The following is a 25,126-nucleotide window of genomic DNA, read 5'->3' as shown; positions in this document are numbered from 1 at the left end:
TAACTGAGTGGCTCATCTCCTATGCAGTTTAGAAGAAAGTTATACAGTCATACCAGAGTGAAAATAGGTCACCTGGTTGTATCAACCAACTGGTCACATAGAGGTTGAGGGTGCAGCACCCTCAACTTCCATGCAACCACATTTGAGCTTAACAAGACTGCACAAGTTGCTTGATGGGAGGTGCCCTGTCCTGAAACGACCACAATCTGAGTGTGAGTGTTATGTGTCGACGCGGGTTGAGGAGCGGACCTGCGTCAGACAGAACCCAGCGCTAAAAATAACCAGAAAAGCGGTTCCAAAAACAATATATTTATTACACCCACTGTGCATAAAAGGTGTAAAAACAAAAATAGCGTCCTTCTGGTGGAGTGATTGTTGGCACGCTCTCCAGCGCCCGCAAGGATCAAAGCCCGGCGCTCCTGGACTCACTACCACCGCCAAACACCCCCCAGGTGGACACGACAAACTGACTCTCTGTGAAGCAAAGAAGAGGTGAGGTAAGTCAGCAGTTACAACAATATCTTTCAAAAGACACACGCTATCAGCAACACATTCAGGTCTGTATCTTTTTTAACTTTATGCAAATGAGCAGCTTCTCATAACAGGTGGAGGATCACTTATCTGCACGCCACAGCAGTGAGAAGCAAACTGCACAATTCTCATCACAATTCAAGTATACTGTGTAACAAAACACCAAGTTACTATCAACAATTAGTCAAACACTTAATTACCTTTAATGTGTGCTGACAGCATGTGTCCTCACCCTTCCCTGCTTCACGGGCTCAATGTGTCAAACCCAGGCGCGGTCCTCAGCGTCTCACAAACGAACATCACAAGGTCGAGTTCCCGGCAGTTCTGCTTGAATCACACATGACTTAAATGCAGAACGCCATCCAATTATCTGCTTCAGCTGAAAGTCTTTAAGGTTGCATGTGAGCACCCGTCACAGGTGCTACACATGATGTTGATGAGGGTGAGGACTCTTCAGCCAGCACCTTCTCCACAGACAAATCAGTTTCCATGCCACCTGAAGAGCAAAGAAAAGAAAAGAACACCAAAATATCCAGCCACACCCCCCAACACACAACAGTGAGATCTATCTGCGAGTGATCACACTCTCAGACAGAAGCTGCAAATAACTGCGGTCTCATTTAATAAATAAGGGGCACTGACCAAACTTTGCAATCGGTTGGAGACAGCCTGCAGACAGTTGTAAACCAAACATTTATGAGCGATATGTGGACCAGCTCTGACATCATCCAAACCCACTACACATAAATCATCCACCTGTCACCCATCCAATCATCATGACAAATATTCAAAACATGGTCACAGATACAGTCATGCACGCAGAGACTTATTTCAGCAACAAGTAAAGCTCATGGTGGAACAATGTAGTTTCATTATGTTGGAGGTGTGTTGATATAGATTTTGTCTGTTGTGCACATTGACTGTGAGTAGAAGAAAGGAAAAGAAATGGACAGCTCCAGTGCTGAAATGGTGGATGAATGCACTTCTTATCATCTTTGCACCAGAAGCAGACATGTTAGGATCGTTTTGTTTTTATATACTCAACAAAAATATAAACACAACACTTTTGGTTTTGCTCCCATTTTGTATGAGATGAACTCAAAGCTCTAAAACTTTTTCCACATACACAATATCACCATTTCCCTCAAATATTGTTCACAAACCAGTCTAAATCTGTGATAGTGAGCACTTCTCCTTTGCTGAGATAATCCATCACACCTTACAGGTGTGCCATATCAAGATGCTGATTAGACACCATGATTAGTGCACAGGTGTGCCTTAGACTGCCCACAATAAAAGGCCACTCTGAACGGTGCTGTTTTGTTTTATTGGGGGGGGGATACCAGTCAGTATCTGGTGTGACCACCATTTGCCTCATGCAGTGCAACACATCTCCTTCGCACAGAGTTGATCAGGTTGTCAATTGTGGCCTGTGGAATGTTGGTCCACTCCTCTTCAATGGCTGTGCGAAGCTGCTGGATATTCGCAGGAACTGGTACATGCTGTCGTATACGCCGGTCCAGAGCATCCCAAACATGCTCAATGGGTGACATGTCCGGTGAGTATGCCGGCCATGCAAGAACTGGGACATTTTCAGCTTCCAAGAATTGTGTAAAGATCCTTGCAACATGGGGCCGTGCATTATCCTGCTGCAACATGAGGTGATGTTCTTGGATATATGGCACAACAATGGGCCTCAGGATCTCGTCACGGTATCTCTGTGCATTCAAAATACCATCAATAAAATGCACCTGTGTTCTTCGTCCATAACAGACGCCTGCCCATACCATAACCCCACCGCCACCATGGGCCACTCGATCCACAACATTGACATCAGAAAACCGCTCACCCACACGACCCCACACACGCTGTCTGCCATCTGCCCTGAACAGTGTGAACCGGGATACATCAATGAAGAGAACACCTCTCCAACGTGCCAAACGCCAGCAAATGTGAGCATTTGCCCACTCAAGTCGGTTACGACGACGAACTGGAGTCAGGTCGAGACCCCGATGATTACGACGAGCATGCAGATGAGCTTCCCTGAGACGGTTTCTGACAGTTTGTGCAGAAATTCATTGGTTATGCAAACCGATTGTTTCAGCAGCTGTCCGAGTGGCTGGTCTCAGACAATCTTGGAGATGAACATGCTGGATGTGGAGGTCCTGGGCTGGTGTGGTTACACGTGGTCTGCAGTTGTGAGGCTGGTTGGATGTACTGCCAAATTCTCTGAAACGCCTTTGGAGACGGCTTATGGTAGAGAAATGAACATTCGATACACGAGCAACAGCTCTGGTTGACATTCCTGCTGTCAGCATGCCAATTGCATGCTCCCTCAAATCTTGCGACATCTGTGGCATTGTGCTGTGTGATAAAACTGCACCTTTCAGAGTGGCCTTTTATTGTGGACAGTCTAAGGCACACCTGTGCACTAATCATGGTGTCTAATCAGCATCTTGATATGGCACACCTGTGAGGTGGGATGGATTATATCAGCAAAGGAGAAGTGCTCACTATCAGATTTAGACTGGTTTTTGAACAATATTTGAGGGAAATGGTGATATTGTGTATGTGGAAAAAGTTTTAGATCTTTGAGTTCATCTCATACAAAATGGGAGCAAAACCAAAAGTGTTGCGTTTATATTTTTGTTGAGTGTAGTTGCTCCAATCACTCACACATCTGTAGTAGTTGACTGTCAGACTCCATCTTCTGGCCGTTTTGTCTCTGACTGACACATGACTGCGGGCAGCTGCAGACCTGGTAACCATCTTCGACACGCTTATTTTGGTCATGCTGAGGTCTCCAACTGCTGTTTTTCTGGCTCGACTAAACTGTAGCACATTGACTTTGTCAGGATGGAAATCAATGAGAGGTTACAGTAATCTCATTTTGTGGGACTCAGTTTTAGCAAAATGTCTAAACCAGGAAGAAATGACTATAAAATTATGGATTATGAGAGGATAAAAAATGTTTTTTTTTTTTTTTAACGTCATTCTCTCATTGCAGGTCCACTGCCTAAAACTCACTCCACCTATGAAGTAATGTTTTCAGTGCCATTTGACTGTTAGCAGTATCTGCGTCAAGAAGGAAACCATTAACTTTTGGAATGGCTCTGTTTAAGGGGCAGATCCAGAATTTCCCAAAAGTTAATACATGGGACATCATGAAAAAATAAAATAAAATAAAATAAATAAATCAGGCATTCACATTATGAATCATTTCAACAAGACATTTAATTTTGCACAGATCTCTATGAAAAAAAATCCAGATTTTATGGCTAAAAATACAAATTTTAAGGGGCTGTATATAGCATATTGGTGAGTATAAGATAACAAAATAGGCTATAAACCTGCAACTCTGTTTTTCACAAATCCTGTGAGCACACAAATATAATATGTGAGGTATCATTGTAAAGTGCTTTGAGTGTCTGCTTCAGACGAAAAAGCGTGATAGAAATGCAGTCCATTCACTTTTATATACTCAGTATAAGTGAGGAAGCCAATTCATCCTATTTCGCAATGATAGCAAAAGTAAAAAAATCCTATTTCATTTCAAATACATTATCAAGCAATACCTCTGAGTTTTTCTCCATTTCTCAATACTCTCCTTTTTCCTTTCTCTCATCTGTAAACCTGCACTTTCCTAATTTTCTTTTCTTTAAATCTTGCCTCTCGCCTTTCAATTACACCTCCTTAGGGCCTGGTGCTCCAAGTTATAAAGTCAGTGTGGATAGTCTGTGTCAAGACGTCCATCCAGTCCAGTACAATGTTGTGACCTTTTGCCCGCCAGTGTAAAAGGTACCTGCAGCCTAATCAACTTGGCAGGATTAACTCAGAACCTGATGACTTCAGAGGAAAGAGACGGAAAGAGAATGGCAGAAGAGGAAAGTAAAAATGGGTAGGAAACAGAGGAGTCACAGAAAATAAGCCCATTCGACTTTCTGAGTCCAGATGACAATAGACAAAGTCGTAATGACAAAAACACCAGGGCCGGAATCAACAAAAGACCTGGAAAGTGGGGAAAAAAAGAAGGAGAAACTAGAAGGAAAGAATTCTTTAGGCCTCTTGACAAACATGTCAATCATTTTATTCTATGTGACACACACACACACACACACACACACACACACACACACACACACACACACACACACACACACACACACACACACACACACACACACACACACACACACACACACACACACACACACACACACACACACTTTTCTTGCTGAGGTGATATTTAATTGTTTTTCAAGCCAGTATAGCTCGACAGACAACACCGCAAACACACTCCCCCCAAAACCGTCACCATCGCTAAGAGGGAAAGGGAGCAACCGGAGGTCTTTTATTAGATATGATGGCACATTTCACAGCTCCCTGACTTACAGAAACCCAATCCCGCGATTAGTCAGCGCTTTGACGTTATCTTAAGTTCCTTGTCAGAATTAATTTAGTGTGGGTGGGCTGCTGTGGGGCTGCCTGTCTGTCTGTTGCGCTCTGTTCCCCTCAGCTTGCCTACAGGAGGTGGAGGGGGGCGTGTTGGTTGCAAAGGGGGTAGGAAGAGCTCTTTCAAATAAGCTTCAGCTGTAGCCAGTGCCAAACTAGCCGGCTGAGAACTAAATATCTCTTCTGTCAAAGGGCCCCATTCTATCAGGGGGCAAAGAATGAATGGGCTTGAATAAACAGGGTGAAAACAGATCTCGTTCTGGCCCAGCCTGTCACCCACTTAGTGCCCTCAACTCTCACAGCAGAAGCCACTCAGCTAAGACGCCGACACCGGAGAGCAGATACAGCTGATACTGACTTAACGCACGTGTCTCGTGCACAACTACACACAATCAAGCACGGGCTGGAAGGACTGCAGTGCATTACAGATTTTACTGTGACAGGCTTAACGTCCAGCTGCATGCAAACACAACTCAGCATCTTCAAAATATAATCACTTTATACACGCATTACAAATTTAACAGTATTGATTATGTACTCTGATCAAGACGGGCAGTTAACCAGTAAGAGCATTTGCTTTGGCTGCGTGAAACTGAAGGCATGTCTGCAGTCGGCGCTGTGGTGACAGTTCATTACAGGTCTTTTCCTGGTGGCATACCAGTCTCCACATAACCTTATACTGCCCCAGTGTACCATCTGATGAAAACTAATGGATTACAGCCTTTCAATTTAGGGGAGCCAGCTCTGTTGTCAGCCTATCTTAATCTCCTTCAATTAGGGAGCAGCTCTTAGGAAAATCTCTGACATCTGAGAACTGGGAGCAGGTCAGTCGCTTTGACCCACAAACAGACTGAAGTCCTTCACGGGTGTGGGCAGTTCTCTCCATTTCTCCAATCCATCTCATGTCTTCACTTTCCTCTCCTCCACTTCCGTAATTTGTCCCAGACACTGATAAGAGTGTTAAGCAACAGATGAGTGAGTTGTGTGTCACAGTGTGTATTGACAGCCCACCCGCGTTAAGGTGAAATAGAAGCCTAACCAGATTTTTTTTATTTATTTATTTTTTTGACCTGGATGAGCCCTGAGAGTAAAAGGTCTTGGAGTAGTCTGAGAGTAAGTTACAGCCTGACAGAGACACTGACCAGTGGTCTCCTATGGCGACAGGAGAATTTGGCTTATTTTTAGCCGCATTCTCCATTATCTGGATGCTTTGTTCTCATAATGGTTATCCCGCTCCCATCTGCAGGAACACAAAATAACCCTTTAATGCTTAGAAAGGAGAAAAATGGCCCGGCCTTCGGTAATAAGCCTTGAATTACCTACCCAAGGGTTTTCGTTTCAAGATGTGGAATCTTCAATTATTATGTTCCCATTTAGAAGGAGGAAGGATAGAAAGGGAGAGAAGGGGAGGGAGAGTGACACAGAAAGAGGAAGGGATGAATCCCAGCACTAATGGTGCCGGAGTGAGGCTTTGTTCACTTGCTACATTTAGCCTGGCCTTCATCATCTGCCCTCACCCTCAACACCACGAGCTATAAAAGACCTGAAATATAGATTTCTATTTTTTCCCCCTTTGTACTCTCTCCACGTCCTTCTCTTTATCAATCTATTTGTGCTCTTCAACTGTCCCCATCTGGCATCATTGACAGGCATCTGTGCGGGAGTCTTCTGTGACGCGTGCAAAAATACAATGACAGAAATGTATCTGCTAAAGTGCTGTTCTTTAATTATATTGAGTAACAGGCTGTTGTTTCCCTCATTAATCTATGTGGATGAGCAAATCAGAGTCCCTTCACTTTTTTATAACTTTTTCTGAACTATTACAAAAGCTACCTTGATGAAGGTCCTTTTTTTAAAGTAAACCTGTGAACTAAGTTAAAATCAGCTCCACCATATTCTGTACAGAGAGGAAGAAGAAGAAGAGATCATCAATCATGGAGGAATCTCTTTAATCTGTTTCATCTGGTGGAGAACATGTGCAACCTTGCAGCTTTTGAGATTAACACTGCTGGAAACATTAGCTCTGAGAGCACAATACCGTGCATCCGGAAAGTATTCACAGTGCTTCACTTTTTCCACATTTTGTTATGTACAGTAGTGTTCAGAATAATAGTAGTGCTATGTGACTAAAAAGATTAATCCAGGTTTTGAGTATATTTCTTACTGTTACATGGGAAACAAGGTACCAGTAGATTCAGTAGATTCTCACAAATCCAACAAGACCAAGCATTCATGATATGCACACTCTTAAGGCTATGAAATTGGGCTATTAGTAAAAAAAAGTAGAAAAGGGGGTGTTCACAATAATAGTAGTGTGGCATTCAGTCAGTGAGTTCGTCAATTTTGTGGAACAAACAGGTGTGAATCAGGTGTCCCCTATGTAAGGATGAAGCCAGCACCTGTTGAACATGGTTTTCTCTTTGAAAGCCTGAGGAAAATGGGACATTCAAGACACTGTTCAGAAGAACAGAGTAGTTTGATTAAAAAGTTGATTGGAGAGGGGAAAACGTATATGCAGGTGCAAAAAATTATAGGCTGTTCATCTACAATGATCTCCAATGATTTAAAATGGACAAAAAAACCAGAGTCGCGTGGAAGAAAATGGAAAACAACCATCGAAATGGATGATCAAAGACAGTCTGGAGTTACCTGTAAGTGCTGTGACAGTTAGAAGACGCCTGTGTGAAGCTAATTTATTTGCAAGAATCCCCCGCAAAGTCCCTCTGTTAAATAAAAGACATGTGCAGAAGAGGTTACATTCTGCCAAAGAACACATCAACTGGCCTAAAGAGAAATGGAGGAATATTTTGTGGACTGATGAGAGTAAAATTGTTCTTTTTGGGTCCAAGGGCCACAGACAGTTTGTGAGACGACCCCCAAACTCTGAATTCAAGCCACAGTTCACAGTGAAGACAGTGACGCATGGTGGTGCAAGCATCATGATATGGGCATGTTTCTCCTACTATGATGTTAGGCCTATATATCACATACCAGGTATCATGGATCAGTTTGGATATGTCAAAATACTTGAAGAGGTCATGTTGCCTTATGCTGAAGAGGACATGCCCTTGAAATGGGTGTTTCAACAAGACAATGGAGTACACTAGCAAACGAGCAAAATCTTGGTTCCAAACCAACAAAATTAATGACTCGCAGATGAGAAGAAACCATGAAAAACTGTGGTTATACAACTAAATACTAGTTTAGTGATTCACAGGATTGCTAAAAAAAAAAGCAGTTTGAACATAATAGTTTTGAGTTTGTAGCATCAACAGCAGATGCTACTATTATTGTGAACACCCCATTTTCTACTTTTTTTTTTACTAATAGCCCAATTTCATAGCCTTAAGAGTGTGCATATCATGAATGCTTGGTCTTGTTGGATTTGTGAGAATCTACTGAATCTACTGGTACCTTGTTTCCCATGTAACAATAAGAAATATACTCAAAACCTGGATTAATCTTATTAGTCACATAGCACTACTATTATTCTGAACACTAATGTAACAGCCTTATTCTAAAATGGGGCAAATTAATTTTTCCCCTTATAATTTTACTCACAACACCCCATAATGACAACATGAAAAAGTTTTTTTTTTATTTTTTGCAAATTTATTAAAAATAAAAACTAAGGATTCATATGTACATAAGTATTCAAACCTTTGCTCAATATTTTGTTGATGCACCTTTGGCAAATACAGCCTCAAGTCTACTTGAATATGATGCCACAAGCTTGGTGTACCTATCTTTGGGCATTGCTTTGGTTTTGTCCATTCCTCATTGCTGCATCTCTCAAGCTTCATCAGGTTGGATGGGGAGCTTCGGTGCACAGCCATGTTCAGATCTCTCCAAAGATGTTCAATTGGATTCAGGTTTGGGCCACTCAGGGACATTCACAGAGTTGTCCTGAAGCCACTCCTTTGATACCTTGGCTGAGTGCTTAGGGTCACTGTCCTGCTGAAAGATGAACTGTCACCCCAGTCTAAGGTCAAGAGCGCTCTGAAGTAGGCCTGCGCGGTTTAGCCGGTTTATCCGGTACACGGTATAATTTTGGTTGACGGTAGAGATTTGGACTTCACCGACTAATCGCGACAACAGTTACGGAGTTGTTCGATCCACGAAAACTCCTCTGTGAAGCGGATGTGTGTGTGTGAACCAGTTTGCTCTGGGGGGAGGGGGGATGTTCTGAGCTGAGGTGACTGAGTCTCACTGCTGTTCATGTATGCCTGTTCTGTCGCTGATATTTGCAAAGCCGTTGTTTATTTATTTCAGCCGACGCACTGGGGGAAGGCAGAGGCTCTGTCGTGACATGAATTAAACATTTGAAAAAGCGCCACGTTAAATAACACAGGTTTTTTTTTAACAGGATTAGAAATACAAAATCAGCCAGGTAACGTCAATTTACCTAGACTGACTTCAAATATGAGTAAATTAAGTATTTTTTATGAAATGTTTTTGTGGTTTCGTCTTGAGTTTTGTAAATGAGGAAGTGACCTTTCTGAAAGCGCTTCATATATTCAGAGCGGGTGTGCCATCTAGTGTTCAAGAGATGAAACCTCAGCCACTGACCATAAATTTATTTAATTCTTTCACCAAAACATCAAATCTGGGCTTGCATCTTAGATGTACCTTCCGGCAAATTGTATTAGTAGTTTTGAGATCTGAACAATAAATGTTTTCAAAATTACATTATATCTGTTATTTTTTTGTTGTCATTTTTATTTATTTATTTTGATCAGTCTACCTTTGCTAAGGGACCCATTCAGAAAGACATTATAATTTTTACACTTAAGTTTATATCACGATATATACCATTGCCGTGAAGGGCTTCAATTTATACTGCAATATGAATTTTAGGTCATATCATGCAGCCCTACTCTGAAGCAGGTTTTCATCCAGGATGTCTGTGTACACTAGTGCATTCATCTTTCCCTCAATCCTTGCTAATCTCCCAGTTCCTGCTGCTGAAAAACATCCCCACAGCACGATGCTGCCACCACTGTGCTTCACTGCAGGGATGGTGCGTGGTTTCCTCCAAACATGACACCTGGCATTCACACCAAAGGGTTAAATTTTTGTCTCATTAGACCACAGAATTTTGTTCCTCATGGTCTGAGAGTCCTTCAGGTGCCTTTTGGCAAACTCTAGACAGGTTACCATGTGCCTTTTACGAAGGAGTGGCTTCCGTCTAGCCACTCTACCATACACACCTGATTGGTGGATTGCTGCAGAGATGGTTTTCCTTCTGTAAGGTTCTCCTCTCTCCACAGAGGAATACTGGAGCTCTGACAGAGTGACCATCGGGTCCCTAGTCACCTCCCTGACTAAGGCCCTTCTCCTGCGATCGCTCGGCTTAGACGGGAGGCCAGCTCTAGAAAGAGTCCTGGTGGATCTGAACTTCCATTTACGGATGATGTTCTGCATCCTTCCCCAGATTTGTGCCTTGAGACAATCCTGTCTTGGAGGTCTATAGATAGTTCCTTTGACTTCATATTTGGTTTGTGCTCTGACATGCACTGTCAACTGTGGGACCTTATATGTAGACAGGTGTGTACCTTTTCAAATCACATCCAATCATCTGAATGGTGGACTCCAATTAAGCTGTAGAAACACCTCAAGGATGATCAGTGGAAACAGGATGCACCTGAGCTCAATTTTGAGCTTCATGGCAAAGGTTGTGAATACTTATGTACGCATGATTTCTTTGTTTTTATTGTTTAATAAATTTGCAAAATGGAAAAAACGAAATGAAAAAAAAAAATGAATTTCATCCATTTTGGAATAAGGCTGTAACACAACAAAATGTGGAAAAAGTGAAGCACTGCAAATACTTTGCTGATGCATTGTATCCCCCACTGGAAAATGCTGCTTTGGTACAAGTCCTTGTTACATTCTGATAACATTTCAAGGTACGTGATAGTTGATTTCAGAATGCAGACACCAACTCGTGAAACTGGCAGTGTGTAGGTTTGTTAATCAAGGGCCATAACTCTGAAACGTGTCAGTTTTGTACAATATTACAATATGCGTATTACCAACCAATAACAAGGAAATCTACCAAGTTTCTCAAAACTACTACCACAAATGTGACAGAAGTTGATTTCAGAATGTAGGCACTCAGTCATGAAACTGAGTGTCACAATTTGGCCCTGATCAGGGCTTTGATCCTATTTTTTCCCCCCTTTCTTTTGCCCATCATCTGCCCCGCTTTGATTTATTAGGGTTTTTATTTTTTGTCATGTGTTTATTTTCTGTTCTATTGTGCTTTGCCACTTTGTTTCTTTGTTACTTTCCATACTTCAGCCATCATTCAGTTCTGTTCTAGTTTTGTTCAGCCGGTTTGTGTTTTCATTGTTTATCATTAGTTTATCACTTGTTTATTTTGTTCTCCTCATTTGTGATATTGTCTGAATCTACTGGTACCTTGTTTCCCATGTAACAATAAGAATCTGTCTGTTATGCTTTTGCATCAGGTTTTGTGTTCTGTTATCATGTTTTCTCTGTTTTACTTATTGTTTGCTTAGCCACTTTGTTTTCTTAGTCAGTTTCAGTTTAGTTTTGTCTTAGTGTTTATTTTCTTATTGTTTTCTGATCAGTTCATATGTAGTTTTCTTCTATACTTTTTATCTTATGGTTCGCTTTTAAGTTCTCATGTTCTTGCTCTGTTCAGGCCCTGTTCATACTTGTATAATATTCTTTCCAAGGTTTCTGTTTGATCCGTTTTCCTCACACCCATCTGATTATATTCACTCCATGCCCCTGCACCTCTTCACGTGTCTTTGTCTCTTACATCACTCCACTTTGTGCACTCCCTTCCTCACTATCTTGCACCATGTATAATCTTTGTCCTCCAGCCACGCCCCCCTTTTCTAGACTGTTCTCCTCACATGCACCTTGTTACCTAATCAGCCCCTGCTTATTTAAACTCCTCCCTGCCACCACACCTCTGCCAGTTTGTTGTCTTTAGTACACATTCCAGCTCCTGTATTCAGTCCTGTTATTGCCAAGCCGTGTACCGTATCCTGCTCTGTTTTCCTTGACCACGCCTTTTGCCTCTTCCCGGATGTCTGTGTTTGCTTGTGCCTCTGAACCCTGCTCGACTATGAATGTGTTTTTGCCTAACCCTGATCGTACCTCTGCTCCACTGATTGACCACCTGTGTACCATACCCAAGCCTGGAATAAAGACCACGAGAATAAAGAACAGTGAGAGCAAGGCAGTGAGGCCTCACTCTCACTGCCTCCAATGTGCTTACCGAGTCTGCAAGCTTGGTATGCGCCACACCAGGCCACTCACACCGGCCCCCTGTCTGCTGTGCGGAGCTGCGGCCAACTCCGGCAACAGGTCCAGAGACTACTTGAACATTTCTACATGAGCGGGCATGGAAACATTTCTGTTTTGATGTGGAGCGCTCCAACAGCCCACAAGGATAGACTTTTTGCAGAAAAATCCATAGCGCCGCAGGGTCTCAGTAACCACAGCCGCAGAGCTCCGTGGCCACTGAGAAAGTTTTGTAACTTTTTAATGACTTGGATTCTCTGCGGGGCCCGCATCCGTACCCCGCACCGGTAACACCAGAGGCAGTGTGAGGGAGGGGTTACACCTAAGCCCAGTCTGGGGGTCTACATTGCGGGTCCAGCCGCTTCGGGTGCCCGGCACCCACCTGTCACGACAGTGAGGGAGTCTAGGTTTGTTAATTAAAGGTGACAATTCTGGTAAAATGGGCCCAACTTGAACAATATAATAATATGCATGTTACCAATGTATAACAAGGACTTGTACCAAGTTTTATGAAATTCCTCATAAAAATGCGAGAGGAGTTGATTTCAGAATGTAGGAACCCACTCATGAAACTGACAGAGTGTAGATTTGTTAATCAAAGGCCATAACTCTGGTAAATTGGGCCCAACTCGAACAAAATTATAATATGCATATTACCAACCTATAACAAGGACTTGTTAGAAGTTTCATGAAATTCCTACTACAAGTGTGAGAGGAGTTGATTTCAGAATGTAGGCACCCACTCACAAAACTGATGGAGTCTAGATTTGTTAATCAAGGGTCATAACTGGTAAAATGGGCCCAATATGAATGATTTGATAATATGCATATTACCAACCTATACCAAGGACTTGTACCAAGTTTCATGAAATTCCTCCTAAAAATGTGAGCGGAGTTGACTTCAGAAAGCTTGTACCCTTTTTAGGGTAGAAGGATGGACGGGCAGATGGGCAGGCAGACAGACAGATGGAATTCACGACGACATATTCCTCCTTCGGCAAGTGGGGGATAATAAACACTGGATGAATGAAAGCTTTTCGAGAAATGTTATAAAACATCCATAATCCAATTTTGGTTCTCACTAACAGTGGAGACCTGAGCAGATGAATGTTGTGAGATAGCTCATGAACGAGTATAACACAAACAGGCCTGATTTACCTGCAGCATCTTGATATTTGGCCTGGTATTTCATTAACCACCTGGACCTTTATTATTTTTGTTGCTTTATGAGGGTTACCTGTTCTGGTTGACCCAACCAGTTTACAAGTTTTCTCTCTGACACATCTAGTTGGTTTAATGTGATTGTCATGACTCCATGACTTTGTGCATACAGGGCGGCTGGAAAAAAAAAAATTACATTACATTTTGGGTTTTGTTTCATTTTTGTACACCTGTGGTATCTTTAGAAATGCATGGATGAATGTTTTGAGTTCAAGTGCATGCCCATTCATCAGATGGACACAGGTCCACTCAATACACTACTTCTTTACTTCCATGGCAACCCCTACTGAACCTTTCCCCAATAAAAACCTTTACCCACAGCAACCTTACCTATTGGTATTGTCACAAAAAAATTGATTGATTCCACAATATCGCTGTGTGGAAAAACAATGACCAAATGATACACTAAATGTGAAGCTTTTGATCATTCCTTCATCATAACTTTGGTGAGAGGAAGAGAGGCTGGGAAACTAACAGTGAAGACGCAATACAGGAGGAAGTGTGAGAAGTTGAAGACTGCACAGAATATGATCCAGACTGAGACAAGCGATGCGGAACAACCCAGTGATGCTGAAAAGGGCCCTGCTGAGGACGTTGCTCTAGTGTTACATGCAAAGAATGTGAATATATCCTAGTCTTAATCTCCATTTGAGAGATGAGATGAAAATGTTTTCAGGATTAGCCCAGAGTCAAGAAGATACACCATACCTCACCCTGATGACATAAAATCCTGGTTCAAACCCTTCTTGACAGAGTCAACTGAAGCCATAATGATAGACATGAGTAACTTGGAGGGAAGACACATTTACAAAGACAATGGGAATGAGGTAGACCGGAGAGACATCACAGCATATGTGATTTGTTTCTAGTGTGTACAGATGCAGAAATAAGTTTGCCACCATTTTATGGGACGCAAAGTGTGGTGGGGCAATTTTTCATGCCACTATGTCAACTCAGACATTTCAGGTGTTGTCATGTGTGATTCACTTCAACAACTATAATAAAAGACCAGGCTGCCATCAACCCAAAAATGCTGGCAGCTATCAGAGACTTCTGGGACAAGTAGGTAGAGAATCTGCCACTCATTCATAACCCAAGTCCACACATCAGAGTGGACATGTGTCTGGTCGCTTTTAGTGGACCCTGCCCATTCAAACAGTACAGGCCAAGCAAGAACTCTAAATTGGGAATAAAGTTATGGGCAGCATATGATTCCAGGATAAATTATGCCTGAAACATAAAGGGTTGCACTGGGATATCTACTGGCAGTGTGTCCAAAACAAAGCAGGGGAACCAGGTGGTTGTAGAAATAACAGCAGATCTCCAGGGGCTCAACATAACATGACAATTTCTTCACCTCTTATGAATGAATGAATGAATGAATGAATGAATCAATAAGTTTATTCAGCACGCACATGAACAAAATACCAACATAAACTCTTACCATAAATTCTTATCCAATGACTATGATGGTGACAGCCAAAAAGAATAAGCCTGAGTTGTTTGCTGACTAACAAATAGAGGAGTTGTTTTTTCCTCTAAATTTGCCTTCACTGATACACGCACTGTTGTGTCCTAATGCCTGAAGAAAAAGAAAAATATGCTCCTGGTGACCGCTCTGTACAGGGATGCCCCTTTGAGTACCAGGAGGACAGGAAGATCAACGATGTCCTGGATTATAGCAAAGGGAGAGTTGTCAAACTTGATAAGGTATGTTACTTTCACGTTTCATGGAATTGTTTTTCTACCAGACTGTTTTTATCTGCAATGTAAAAAAAAAAAAAAAAAAGACGATGTTTGATGCAATGCTTATTCGCTATATCAACAATATGGAGTTTGGGGTGGTGGTGGTTTCAAGGTTAGAGAGGCAAGCTTGTGAACAGAGGATCCTTGGTTTGATTCCCCATCTGACAGAAAACAAATAGAAAAAAAAAAAATCACTAAGGGCTCTTGGGAAAGGCCTGTATTCACAAGTTGCTCCCTGTGGGCAGTTGAGCGCTTGACATGGCAGCACACTGACATTGATGTGTAACTGTGTGAATGGGTGAAGATGAGGCATTACTGTATGTCACTTTCAGTATCTCCATCATTTAATACGTACATATGTTAAGACAGAGAGACAGACAGACAATGATGAATAGATAGAAAATCCGGTTCAGACATCCTGGACATAAATCACAAAATCCCAAGAATAAAAGGGTATATGTAGATAAACTTTCAATTCTGGTGTACGTTGACACAACAAATGAATCTAAAAACCAACTGTGTTTTGTTATATGAGCGACGAAGCTTGCTCATGGTATGGGGCATCCTAAACAGGAAGTGCCAATTTTCAAATCCACAGTAAAACAGGAAATGTTCAAATGTCAAACACTTCCTGGATTGACAGACGAGATCCCATGGAATCTCGCGGGAACTCAGTCGCAAGCTCACACTCAAACAGGAAGTGCCAAATTCTCACTCACAGTGAAACAGGAAATGTTCAAATGTTAAACACTTCCTGGCATGGGTGGAGCTAGAGCGGTGGCCGGGGTTTCACTGGATTTTCCTAAAATCTGATTGGACACAGATGATTGACATGTCACGGCACCACACGTCTGGTTTAAAGAGTTGCATTTTCAAATCAGTTAGTCACACTGACTGCTAGGTTCCTCCTGTCCAGTAGTTTGTGCTGTGTGCCACAAAAAGTTCTAATCCACCTTACAAGAAGAAAAATGTTTGCTCCAGATTTGAACTGAACACGTCGTTTGAACTATGGAATTATAATCACACCAAACTTATACTGATGAGTAAACGACCGCATTTTATGACAGAAATGAGGTCCAGGTTGTTAAAAGCAGCATTTCTCCTTTAATTTGGGTGCCTTATGTACAGTACACATTTTTAAACAAAGACAGCAGCTTGTTCATATTGGCTTATTAATGCAGCAGATAACTGAAACAAGCATCAAATTGTGCACAATACAATTGACCCCTACCTGGCTGCCTACTGAAAATTCAAGTGGCCAATCAGTTTTATTTATTTATTGTTTTGAAAGAGTTCATGTCTATGGATTATTTGTGCCAAATTTGATGTTTGTATCACCATTTGCAGGATTCCACTCTAAATATTCTCTTATCTGCTGCACTATATATAAAAAGTAAGATGCTGCTTCTCAGTGTTTCTCAGTTGCCCTCAAAAGTATTGGAACACTTGGTATTTCACACACTTTTATTTGTTTCTAAAATTATGTTCTGTAACTCATACTGAAAGCAAATCTCCACAACTTGATCTAAATTAATTAAAAATCTAAAATCCAGCTTCCTGATGAAGTGGTGTAGAGGAGGATTTTCTTAAAAAGAAGACCTGAAAGTTCAGCTACAATTTCACAGAAAGTACATTTCAGATGAAAGCCTACATTTGATGTTTTGGTGAAAGAAACTTTTATATTTCTTCATAATTGATATAAATAAAGTCCAAGACATATTGTTCATGTTTCCATCCCCTGACATGTCTAAAGAAAACTGAGAATAAAACTGATTATTATTTACAGGTTTTATCAAGTTTTAGAGATTTGCTTTCAGTTTGAGTTTGAGGAAGATAATTTTAGAAATTTTAATTCTTTTTTTTTTTTGTATTTCTAGTATTTAAAATGGCATAAACAAATTAAAATGTGTTAAATTCCAAGTGTTCCATTACTTTTGGAGGGCACAGTATCCTAACCTTATGATGAGTGCAAAATGAGTGTGGTATTATTACTGTTTTGTTTAAAAATGTTTAATTTTCACTGTTGCTGCACTTTGTGCCAAATCACAGTCATATCACATATCATACTGATATGAAAATTCAGTAAGGTATATCTTCTATTATACATTCCAAATCTAAGGCGGAACTCTACTAGTGTTTGCTAAGGTACACATAAATATCTTTTTTTTAAATAAAAAAAGAGAGTAGAGCCACTTAGGTGCCTGGTCTTGAGAACCAGGGATGGTAGGTTGAAAAGCTTTTTTTATCCCATGGGAACTCTCCCTACTCACCTAAGTGGCTCAAGAATATGGACAGCATGTATATAAATGACATTTACATGGCAATTTATATGACAATATTGAGATACGATAATTTGGCCATATTGTACCACACTGCATATTGTACAGCCCTACTGTCAACTCGCTGAAAACTTTGAATATTAATTTACATCTACAATAAAAAAATGCTTAAAGTGGCAGGGGGTTAAGAGGGGTGTAATTGGGGGGTCAGCTGAAAAGCAAAAAAGAAAAATGCTTAAAAAGGTGGGGAGTATAGGGGGCAGAGCCCCCCCAGAAGCTGAAAGGTTTCAGTCATGCTCATGCTCCCAAGAACCATTTTACTGAAAAAGTCTGAAGGACCTAAAGGACATGGTTAGACGGCGAGGAGCTTTTCCAGGCATGTGACAGGCAAATAAAGAAAAATGCTTAAAAAGGCGGGGGGTCTGCAGCTGAAAGGTTTTTGCCATGCTAATGCTCCCTTGAAGCATTTACTCAAAATAAAGTCTGAAGGACCTAAATGACATGGTAGGATGCTGATGAGCTTCGCTCATTCATGTCCACGACATATACATATTATAACTAGTGCAGTGCCTGTACGTTTATATTCCTATAGAAATTTGGGATCTTAAGTAGATTTTTCATGGATGGACATATGAGGCTGTGTTTGAAGGTGGGGTGTACAAAGAAAGTATGTAAAGTTTTTTATGGTTGACAATGAGATACAAAGAGAGACACAAATACAGTTATTTTAAGAAAAAGATTGTCATTCATCCAACATGGTCAGACATATACACATAAATGGAGATATAGGAAGGAATGAACACAGTTAGTGTACATGAAGCACAAACATATGGGGTAATTGATAATGTGAGTCAGGGACATTTAGGTTTGTTGTGAAATATGTGGATTGATATGTGAGCCACATGTAAGCCGACGACTTACATTCTAACATTCGAGTTAGAAATAATATAAATCTTGATCCTATACAAACATTCAAAAGCCACTTGGCACAAATTAAAGATATTTGAGTGACATGTCGAGTTTATAATAAGCACTTTTTATGTAATTTGGTTCTATGTTTTTGTTGTGAAAGTTGTGAAACACATAAAACCTACAAGTTGTCCTTCAGATGTTGTTCCAGCTAGGGTGCTGAAGGGGTTTTTTAATGCTGTTGGGGCGGGTCTCCTAACTTTTATCAATGGGCAATTCTATGGTAACGGAATTACGACAGCAGCAAAATCTGGACATATCGCATCTAACCACGACAGATTAGCTCAGATTGTAATTCCGTTACCGTAGAATTGCCCCAATGCTTGTCTTAGATCAGGGTCTGTTCCATCTGCTTTTAAACATGCTGTGGGTAGACCTCTTCTTAAAAAAACCTCACCTGGTCTTGTCAGTTTTATCCAATTTTAGACCTGTGTCTCATCTGCCATTTCTGTCTAAGATTTTAGAAAAGGTTGTGTTTTTACAGTTACAATCATTTTTAGAAGACAATCACATCCTTGAAAAATTCCAATCCGGGTTTAGATCGCGACACAGCACTGAGTCAGCACTTTTAAAAGTTCATAATGACATCACTTTGTCAGTGGATGCAGGGAATCCTGCTGTACTGGTTCTGTTGGACCTCACAGCAGCTGTTGATACTGTGGATCACACAGTACTTGTTTCCCAGTTAGAACATTTTATTGGCATTCAGGGTACTGCACTTAAGTGGTTTAGATCATATTTGGCTGACAGGAGCTTTTCTGTCATGATTGGGGACCTCTCCACATCAACTGCTCCTCTGTGCTGTGGAGTGCCGCAGGGTTCTGTCCTTGGGCCTATTCTATTTTCTTTGTATATTCTGCCATTGGGGTCAATTATAACTCAGCACAACCTGTCCTTTCATTGTTATCCAGATGATCTGCAAATCTATCTGCCTGTGAGGACTAATGGGAGTAATGCTTTGTCATCATTATTTAATTGTATTCGCGATGTAAAGCAGTGGCTGTCCCAAAACTTCCTTTACCTGAATGATGGTAAAATGTAGATCATGGTGTTTGAGTGCTCTGGCATACCAAATGTGGTAACACCAAATTTTGGTGCTTTGGCTAACTATGTAAAACCAGCTGTCAAGAATTTGGAAGTGATATTTGACAGCTGTTTGAGGTTTGATCAGCAGACAAACTCTGTTGTCAAAGCTAGTTTTTTCCAACTTCGCCTTTTGGCTAAAATAAAGCACTTCCTCAGTAGGCGTGATCTTGAGACAGCCATTCATGCTTTCATCAGCTTGAGACTTGATTATTGTAATGCACTTTATTCGGCATTAATCAGTCGTCTCTTGCACATCTCCAATTGGTGCAGAATGCTGCTGCTCGTCTTTTAACAAACACTTTTAGACGTGAGCATATTACGCCCGTCCTGTACTCACTCCACTGGCTTCCAGTTAGTTTTAGAATTGATTTTAAAATTTTAATGTTTGTTTTTAAAGCTATTTATGGCCTTGCACCTCCCTACTTGTCTGGAATTTTAACTTTGCGCACCTACAGTAGGACATTAAGGGCGTCTGGCCAGCTTTACTTAGATGTTCCGAGGTCAAGATATAAACGCTGGGGTGATCATGCTTTCGCAGTAGCCGGCCCCAGACTGTGGAACGAGCTACCTCTTGAGTTATGTACTATTCCTGACCTAGCACTTTTTAAATCTAAGTTAAAGACTTATTTATTTAAACTGGCTTTTAACGCTTAGTGGGGAGGTGACGTTCTGTTTTTTATGTGCTGTTTTAAATTTTATTCTATATGGTCTTTTATTTTTGTGAATTTGTGTTTTAATGTTAAGCACTTTGGACACCAGTCGGTGCTGTAAAGTGCTTTATAAATAAATGTCGATTGATTGACTGATTGATGTTTTGATTGATATGCTATATTATATTATTATTTGAATGTAGTATTTTATGTTGTTTTCAAAAATCTGTTTTATTATCAATTATAGGAAAATAACAGGATTCCTATTTAACAGGTTATTGGAAGAGACTCAGACAAAATTAATCAAAATATTTAGAATATTTAAAACAACAAATCTCAGTAGTCCACCTCCTGAACACAGTATATCTGAACTTGAACTCACAGCAAATATAAGATTTTATTCAGCTCATGTACTTATTCAAGCTTTGTAGAAATTGTGGGAAATTCATCGATTGTATCAAAAAGCAGATTTTAGCTAACGTCTCCTCAGTGTTGTCAAGTTAAACTCAGTCACAAGTAACACTGACAGCATGCCTTTCACAGTGAAAGTGTTTGCTGGGATGTTGGCATTAAAACATTTTATTGTGAAATGGTGTGAGCAACATGAACTATCTGATGTTGTTTAATGCTGAAACCAGTTAGTTGCTAATATTTGCAAACAAACAAAAGAACACGTTTAACTGACTGCTGTTCTCAAAAGTCATTCTCCTGCAGTCTGTTTTCTCACGTTACCCTGAACACTGAAGTTGCAGCTCTTGGTCAAAGTTGGCTTACATTTGCGAGATGCCACGGACAGCGGCATCTTGGAAGTATTAATGATACAATGTCAAAATAAAGGTTTAATGTCAAAATAAAGGTTTTGAAAATTTATCCCCAAAATTTTCATAATCAAGGGTGCACATCATCGTGCCATGCACATGCCATATTCGAAAGTTGAGGTTGATCTGACAAATGGTCAGAGAGATATGCGAGTCACATGCCCACACACAGATGCTTCTTTATAGATAAATATCTGACAGACATGCCTGCCATCAGATGGATCATTAATGGATGTTGGAATAAAAATGGATTGGTTGTGGGTGTGATTGTGAGTGAGACAGACATGCTGTTTTCACTCTCAAATGTACATTACTAAACCAAAGATGTAAGCTGTTACCTTCTGATTGTTTCACAGCTATGACATTATAAAAGTCAAATAACACGGCCACAAGTCCTCAGGACCCTGTAGGTAGGATTTGTACGAATGTAGCCAAACCAGGCACATCTTTCTGTCTCTACACATATGTGTGCTTTTGAAGTTACATGTGAATTAAAATGTGCTTGTTTGTCAGTTTATTTCAAATACAGTGCCTAGGTCTGGTGATTACTGCTGCTTGATTTTTTTTCTTCATTATTGATAAACTAAAAGAAAATTATTTGAAATTGCTCATTTTAGTTTAACTTTTATTTGAATGTCTGATATCAAGTCTCTTCAGTGGCACATGTCTCTGGGCATGATCCAGCACACAGATGCCTCAGTGTTGATGACCCCAGCAGCTGGAGAAGGCCAAGAGAACACCCCAGCTGTGGCAGAAAGATGGTCACTTTTGGGGGATGGGGTGAACCGGTTATCTGCATGGCTTGTTGCCATCCATTATCCGCAGCCATTCCATGTTGTGGTGGATGCGGAAATGTGCAACACTCACAGACCTGGCCTGACCTGATTCAGGGAGAGTCAGATGAGCCCTACTATTTGCAATGTGTGGGAATGTTATTTATAACAGTATGTCCATTGTGTGTGTTTTCACAAAGGCTGAGGACCCCAGCAACTGGACAAGGCTAAGGGAATACCCATGTTTCAACTGGGTGTGACAGATAAACTTTTTAGAGACAGGGATGCAAAGCAGTGGCGAGGCATTGGCCTTGGGTATGCTCCTAGACCTGCAGGAGCATTTGAGCATAAAAGCAGATTTGTTGTGCAACTGTTGCATTCTCATCGTGAAATGCATGTTTCATTGCAATCCTTTAAGTGTTATTGACCTGACAGCCATCACAAGAGATGGAATTCTCCAGGAAATAATTCTTCAAAAACATTCTGGCTCACAAACTTCACTGTCGCTCCCATGTCTTACAACCCCAATTCCAATGGAGTTGGGACATTGTGTAAAATGTAAATAAAAACAGAATACAATGATTTGCAAATCCTCTTCAACCTCTATTCAACTGAATACACCACAGAGACAAGATATTTAATGTTCAAACTGATAAACTCTATTGTTTTGTGCAAATATTTGCTCATTTTGAAAACGAGCATCCCCAAAAGGCTCATCATTTCACAAGCAAAGATGGGGCGAGGATCACCACTTTGTGAAGAACTGCATGAAAAAAAATAGTCCAGCAGTTTAAGAACAATTTTTCTCAATGTTCAATTGCAAGGAATTTGGGGATTCCATCATCTACAGTCCATAATATAATCAGAAGATTCAGAGAATCTGGAAAACTTTCTACACGTAAGCAGCAAGGCCAAAAAACAACTTTGAATGCCCATGACCTTTGATCCCTCAGGCGGCATTGCATTAAAAACCAACATAATTGTGTAAAGGATCTTACCGCGTGGACTCAGGAACACTTCAGAAAACCATTGTCAGTTAACACAGTTCATCGCTACATCTACAAGTGCAAGTTAAAACTCTGCCATGCAAAGCGAAAGCCAAACATCAACAACATCCAGAAACGCCGCTGCCTTCTCTGGGCCCGAGCTCATTTGAAATGGGTAGACGCAAAGTGAAAAAGTGTGCTGTGGTCTGATGAGTCCACATTTCAAATTGTTTTTGCAAATGAAAGAATCTCAGTGGAAACAAATAAATGAATCAGGAAACAGAAATGTGATGACTGCAAGCGAATGTTTAATGACCATCAAGTCAAACCCGTGGAACGTGGGAACTCGTATTGAAGCCTACAAAGTTGTGTGAAGCCAGAAACAATGTCTGGGAGTTAGCAGACAGGTGGTCAAGAGTAGAATGAATTTCAATCTGTTGGCTGCAGCATGATGTTTGTGCCCTTCATCTTTCAGGCCCATTTCCATCGCGCGTTCCAGTTTGACATAAGCATTGTCCTCAGAACATCTCCCAATGCCACCATCATTATACGCATTCTCATCATCTGGCGTAACTGTATTGCAAACAAAGCAGACCACCTGTCTGCTATACAGTTTCAGTCCATCTTTAGCCACCTTAGAAAAATTATCATTCGCTTTAATGCAACTGTTGCAAAGAATGCACAGTTCTTGCTCACTGTCTCCCTGGCTAAAGAACGGTTTTGCTGCCATTGCCGTGCCGTCCACAAAAGTCTATTTCTTGTCCATGCCAACATTCTCTGATAAAATCACAGCGTCACACAATCTGCACAGAAATCTTAGTTATTTATCCCACCAAAATAATGGAGAGAGCAGCCCCATGATCAATCAAAGACACACAGATATAAAATGTTACTATTGCAAATTGGCCACCTCGGACAAAATCATGAAATGCATGGTCAAAATATGTTCTGTTTATAAAAAAACTTTAGTTTTTAACAGGTTATTCTATACCAGTAAATTAGCCATAAAATTTTGTGAACTGGATAACAGATTTGTAAATGATATTTCGATGATTTTAGTTTACTAAAAACTAACATTCCAGGAGTGTCGATTTTGCAAATCAGAGATAACAAGCTTTCCCGCCAATGTAATACTCAGAAAGGGGACGAGAATCCTTAAATTGAACTGAAAATATGAATTCACCAAACTATGCCCCTTGATCACAAATTATTGCTACATCAGCTTTTGAGCAAGTCCTAGACCATTTACTATAGTAAAGCAATGGCTTTGGCAGCCATATTGAATTTTCTGATAAACTGCACGATCCGATTTGCAAAATACTGGCGGAAATGGATTCCTTGACCACAAAAACCTATGGATAGACACCAGAAGTGTGGCCGTAGTCCTTCTAGAATAGGAGATATGACACTTTGAAATTTAGGGGACTGCGCCCGGTGGCCATCTTGGATTTGCATTATGGAAACACCTGGTTATGATTTTTAAGCCACTAATTGTTATTTCCTTCATCATAACTCACCAAATCATGCCAAAAACAAAAAACAAAAAACAGATCGTTAGACAAGTTCCTACCACTTAGGACCAACTTTATGTATCTTGGTGGCCATATGGATTTTTTGGTGGCCATCTTAGATTCTGGACAAATTTCAAGATGATACAAAATCTTATTTTGATTAGTATGGTCTGAAGTACCGGAATCCGTTGGGAAAACCTTGACAGGAAAAAATGGCAGTTTTTACCTGGCTCAGTCCTGTCTATAATAGTGCGCTCCAACGGTGGCCGTAGGTGACTATATGCGATAGGGATAATTACAAAGAAATGGGGTGTGACAAAACTCCTCCAAGTAAAGGTCAAACAATCACGTTGAAATGTTAAAAGTATCACTTTGCTGCTACCCCGACTGACCTGTGGTTACTGAATTTGAGTATCTGTTCTGTTTCTTTTAGAAACTGTTCATCATCCAGCTCTTGGGAAGCACATGGGACCAACAATTCCACACACGCATGGTCATCAGGAGAATCCCTTGAGCACTCCATGTTGGGAAAGAGAGCTTGAGAGAGAGAGAGAGAGAGAGAGAAGGCAGAGTATTAAAAACAGAATATGTACAAACCAGACTAAGGGAAATACAGCAGCATGTTTAAATTACATTGAAGATGTTGTTAGATTGACACCAAATGACTGAGACACCCAAAGTGTTACAGTATTATCACAGCTGTCTGTCAAGAAACTATTCGCATACACACATACTTTACTAAGGACTATATTCAATTTCCGAGAGCTATAATAATTTGAATTTTCTTCAAACAGAAGTCCTATTAGGAGGCAAAAATCAATTG

The 25,126-nt window shown here is 40.7% G+C and overlaps 1 protein-coding gene and 1 long non-coding RNA gene across 5 annotated transcripts in view; one reads left to right on the top strand and one right to left on the bottom strand.

The window, feature by feature from the left end:
- Window positions 1–25,126, top strand: part of LOC117510360 — a 903,074-nt gene that overhangs the window by 636,858 nt on the left and 241,090 nt on the right. The gene's annotated exons all lie outside the window — the stretch shown is intronic.
- kiaa0825 (KIAA0825 ortholog) overlaps window positions 1–25,126 on the bottom strand; it is a 429,491-nt gene that overhangs the window by 380,425 nt on the left and 23,940 nt on the right. For all 4 annotated transcript variants that reach the window (XM_034170047.1, XM_034170048.1, XM_034170046.1 and 1 more), the window contains exon 2: window positions 24,696–24,840. In XM_034170047.1, the coding sequence (XP_034025938.1) occupies window positions 24,696–24,826 (131 nt within the window). In that variant the 5' untranslated portion in view covers window positions 24,827–24,840. The remainder of the gene's footprint in view (window positions 1–24,695; window positions 24,841–25,126) is intronic.

This window comes from Thalassophryne amazonica, chromosome 5 (genome assembly GCF_902500255.1).
Source record: "Thalassophryne amazonica chromosome 5, fThaAma1.1, whole genome shotgun sequence".
Taxonomy (NCBI): domain Eukaryota; kingdom Metazoa; phylum Chordata; class Actinopteri; order Batrachoidiformes; family Batrachoididae; genus Thalassophryne; species Thalassophryne amazonica.
This window is presented reverse-complemented; position numbering and strand designations above follow the sequence as displayed.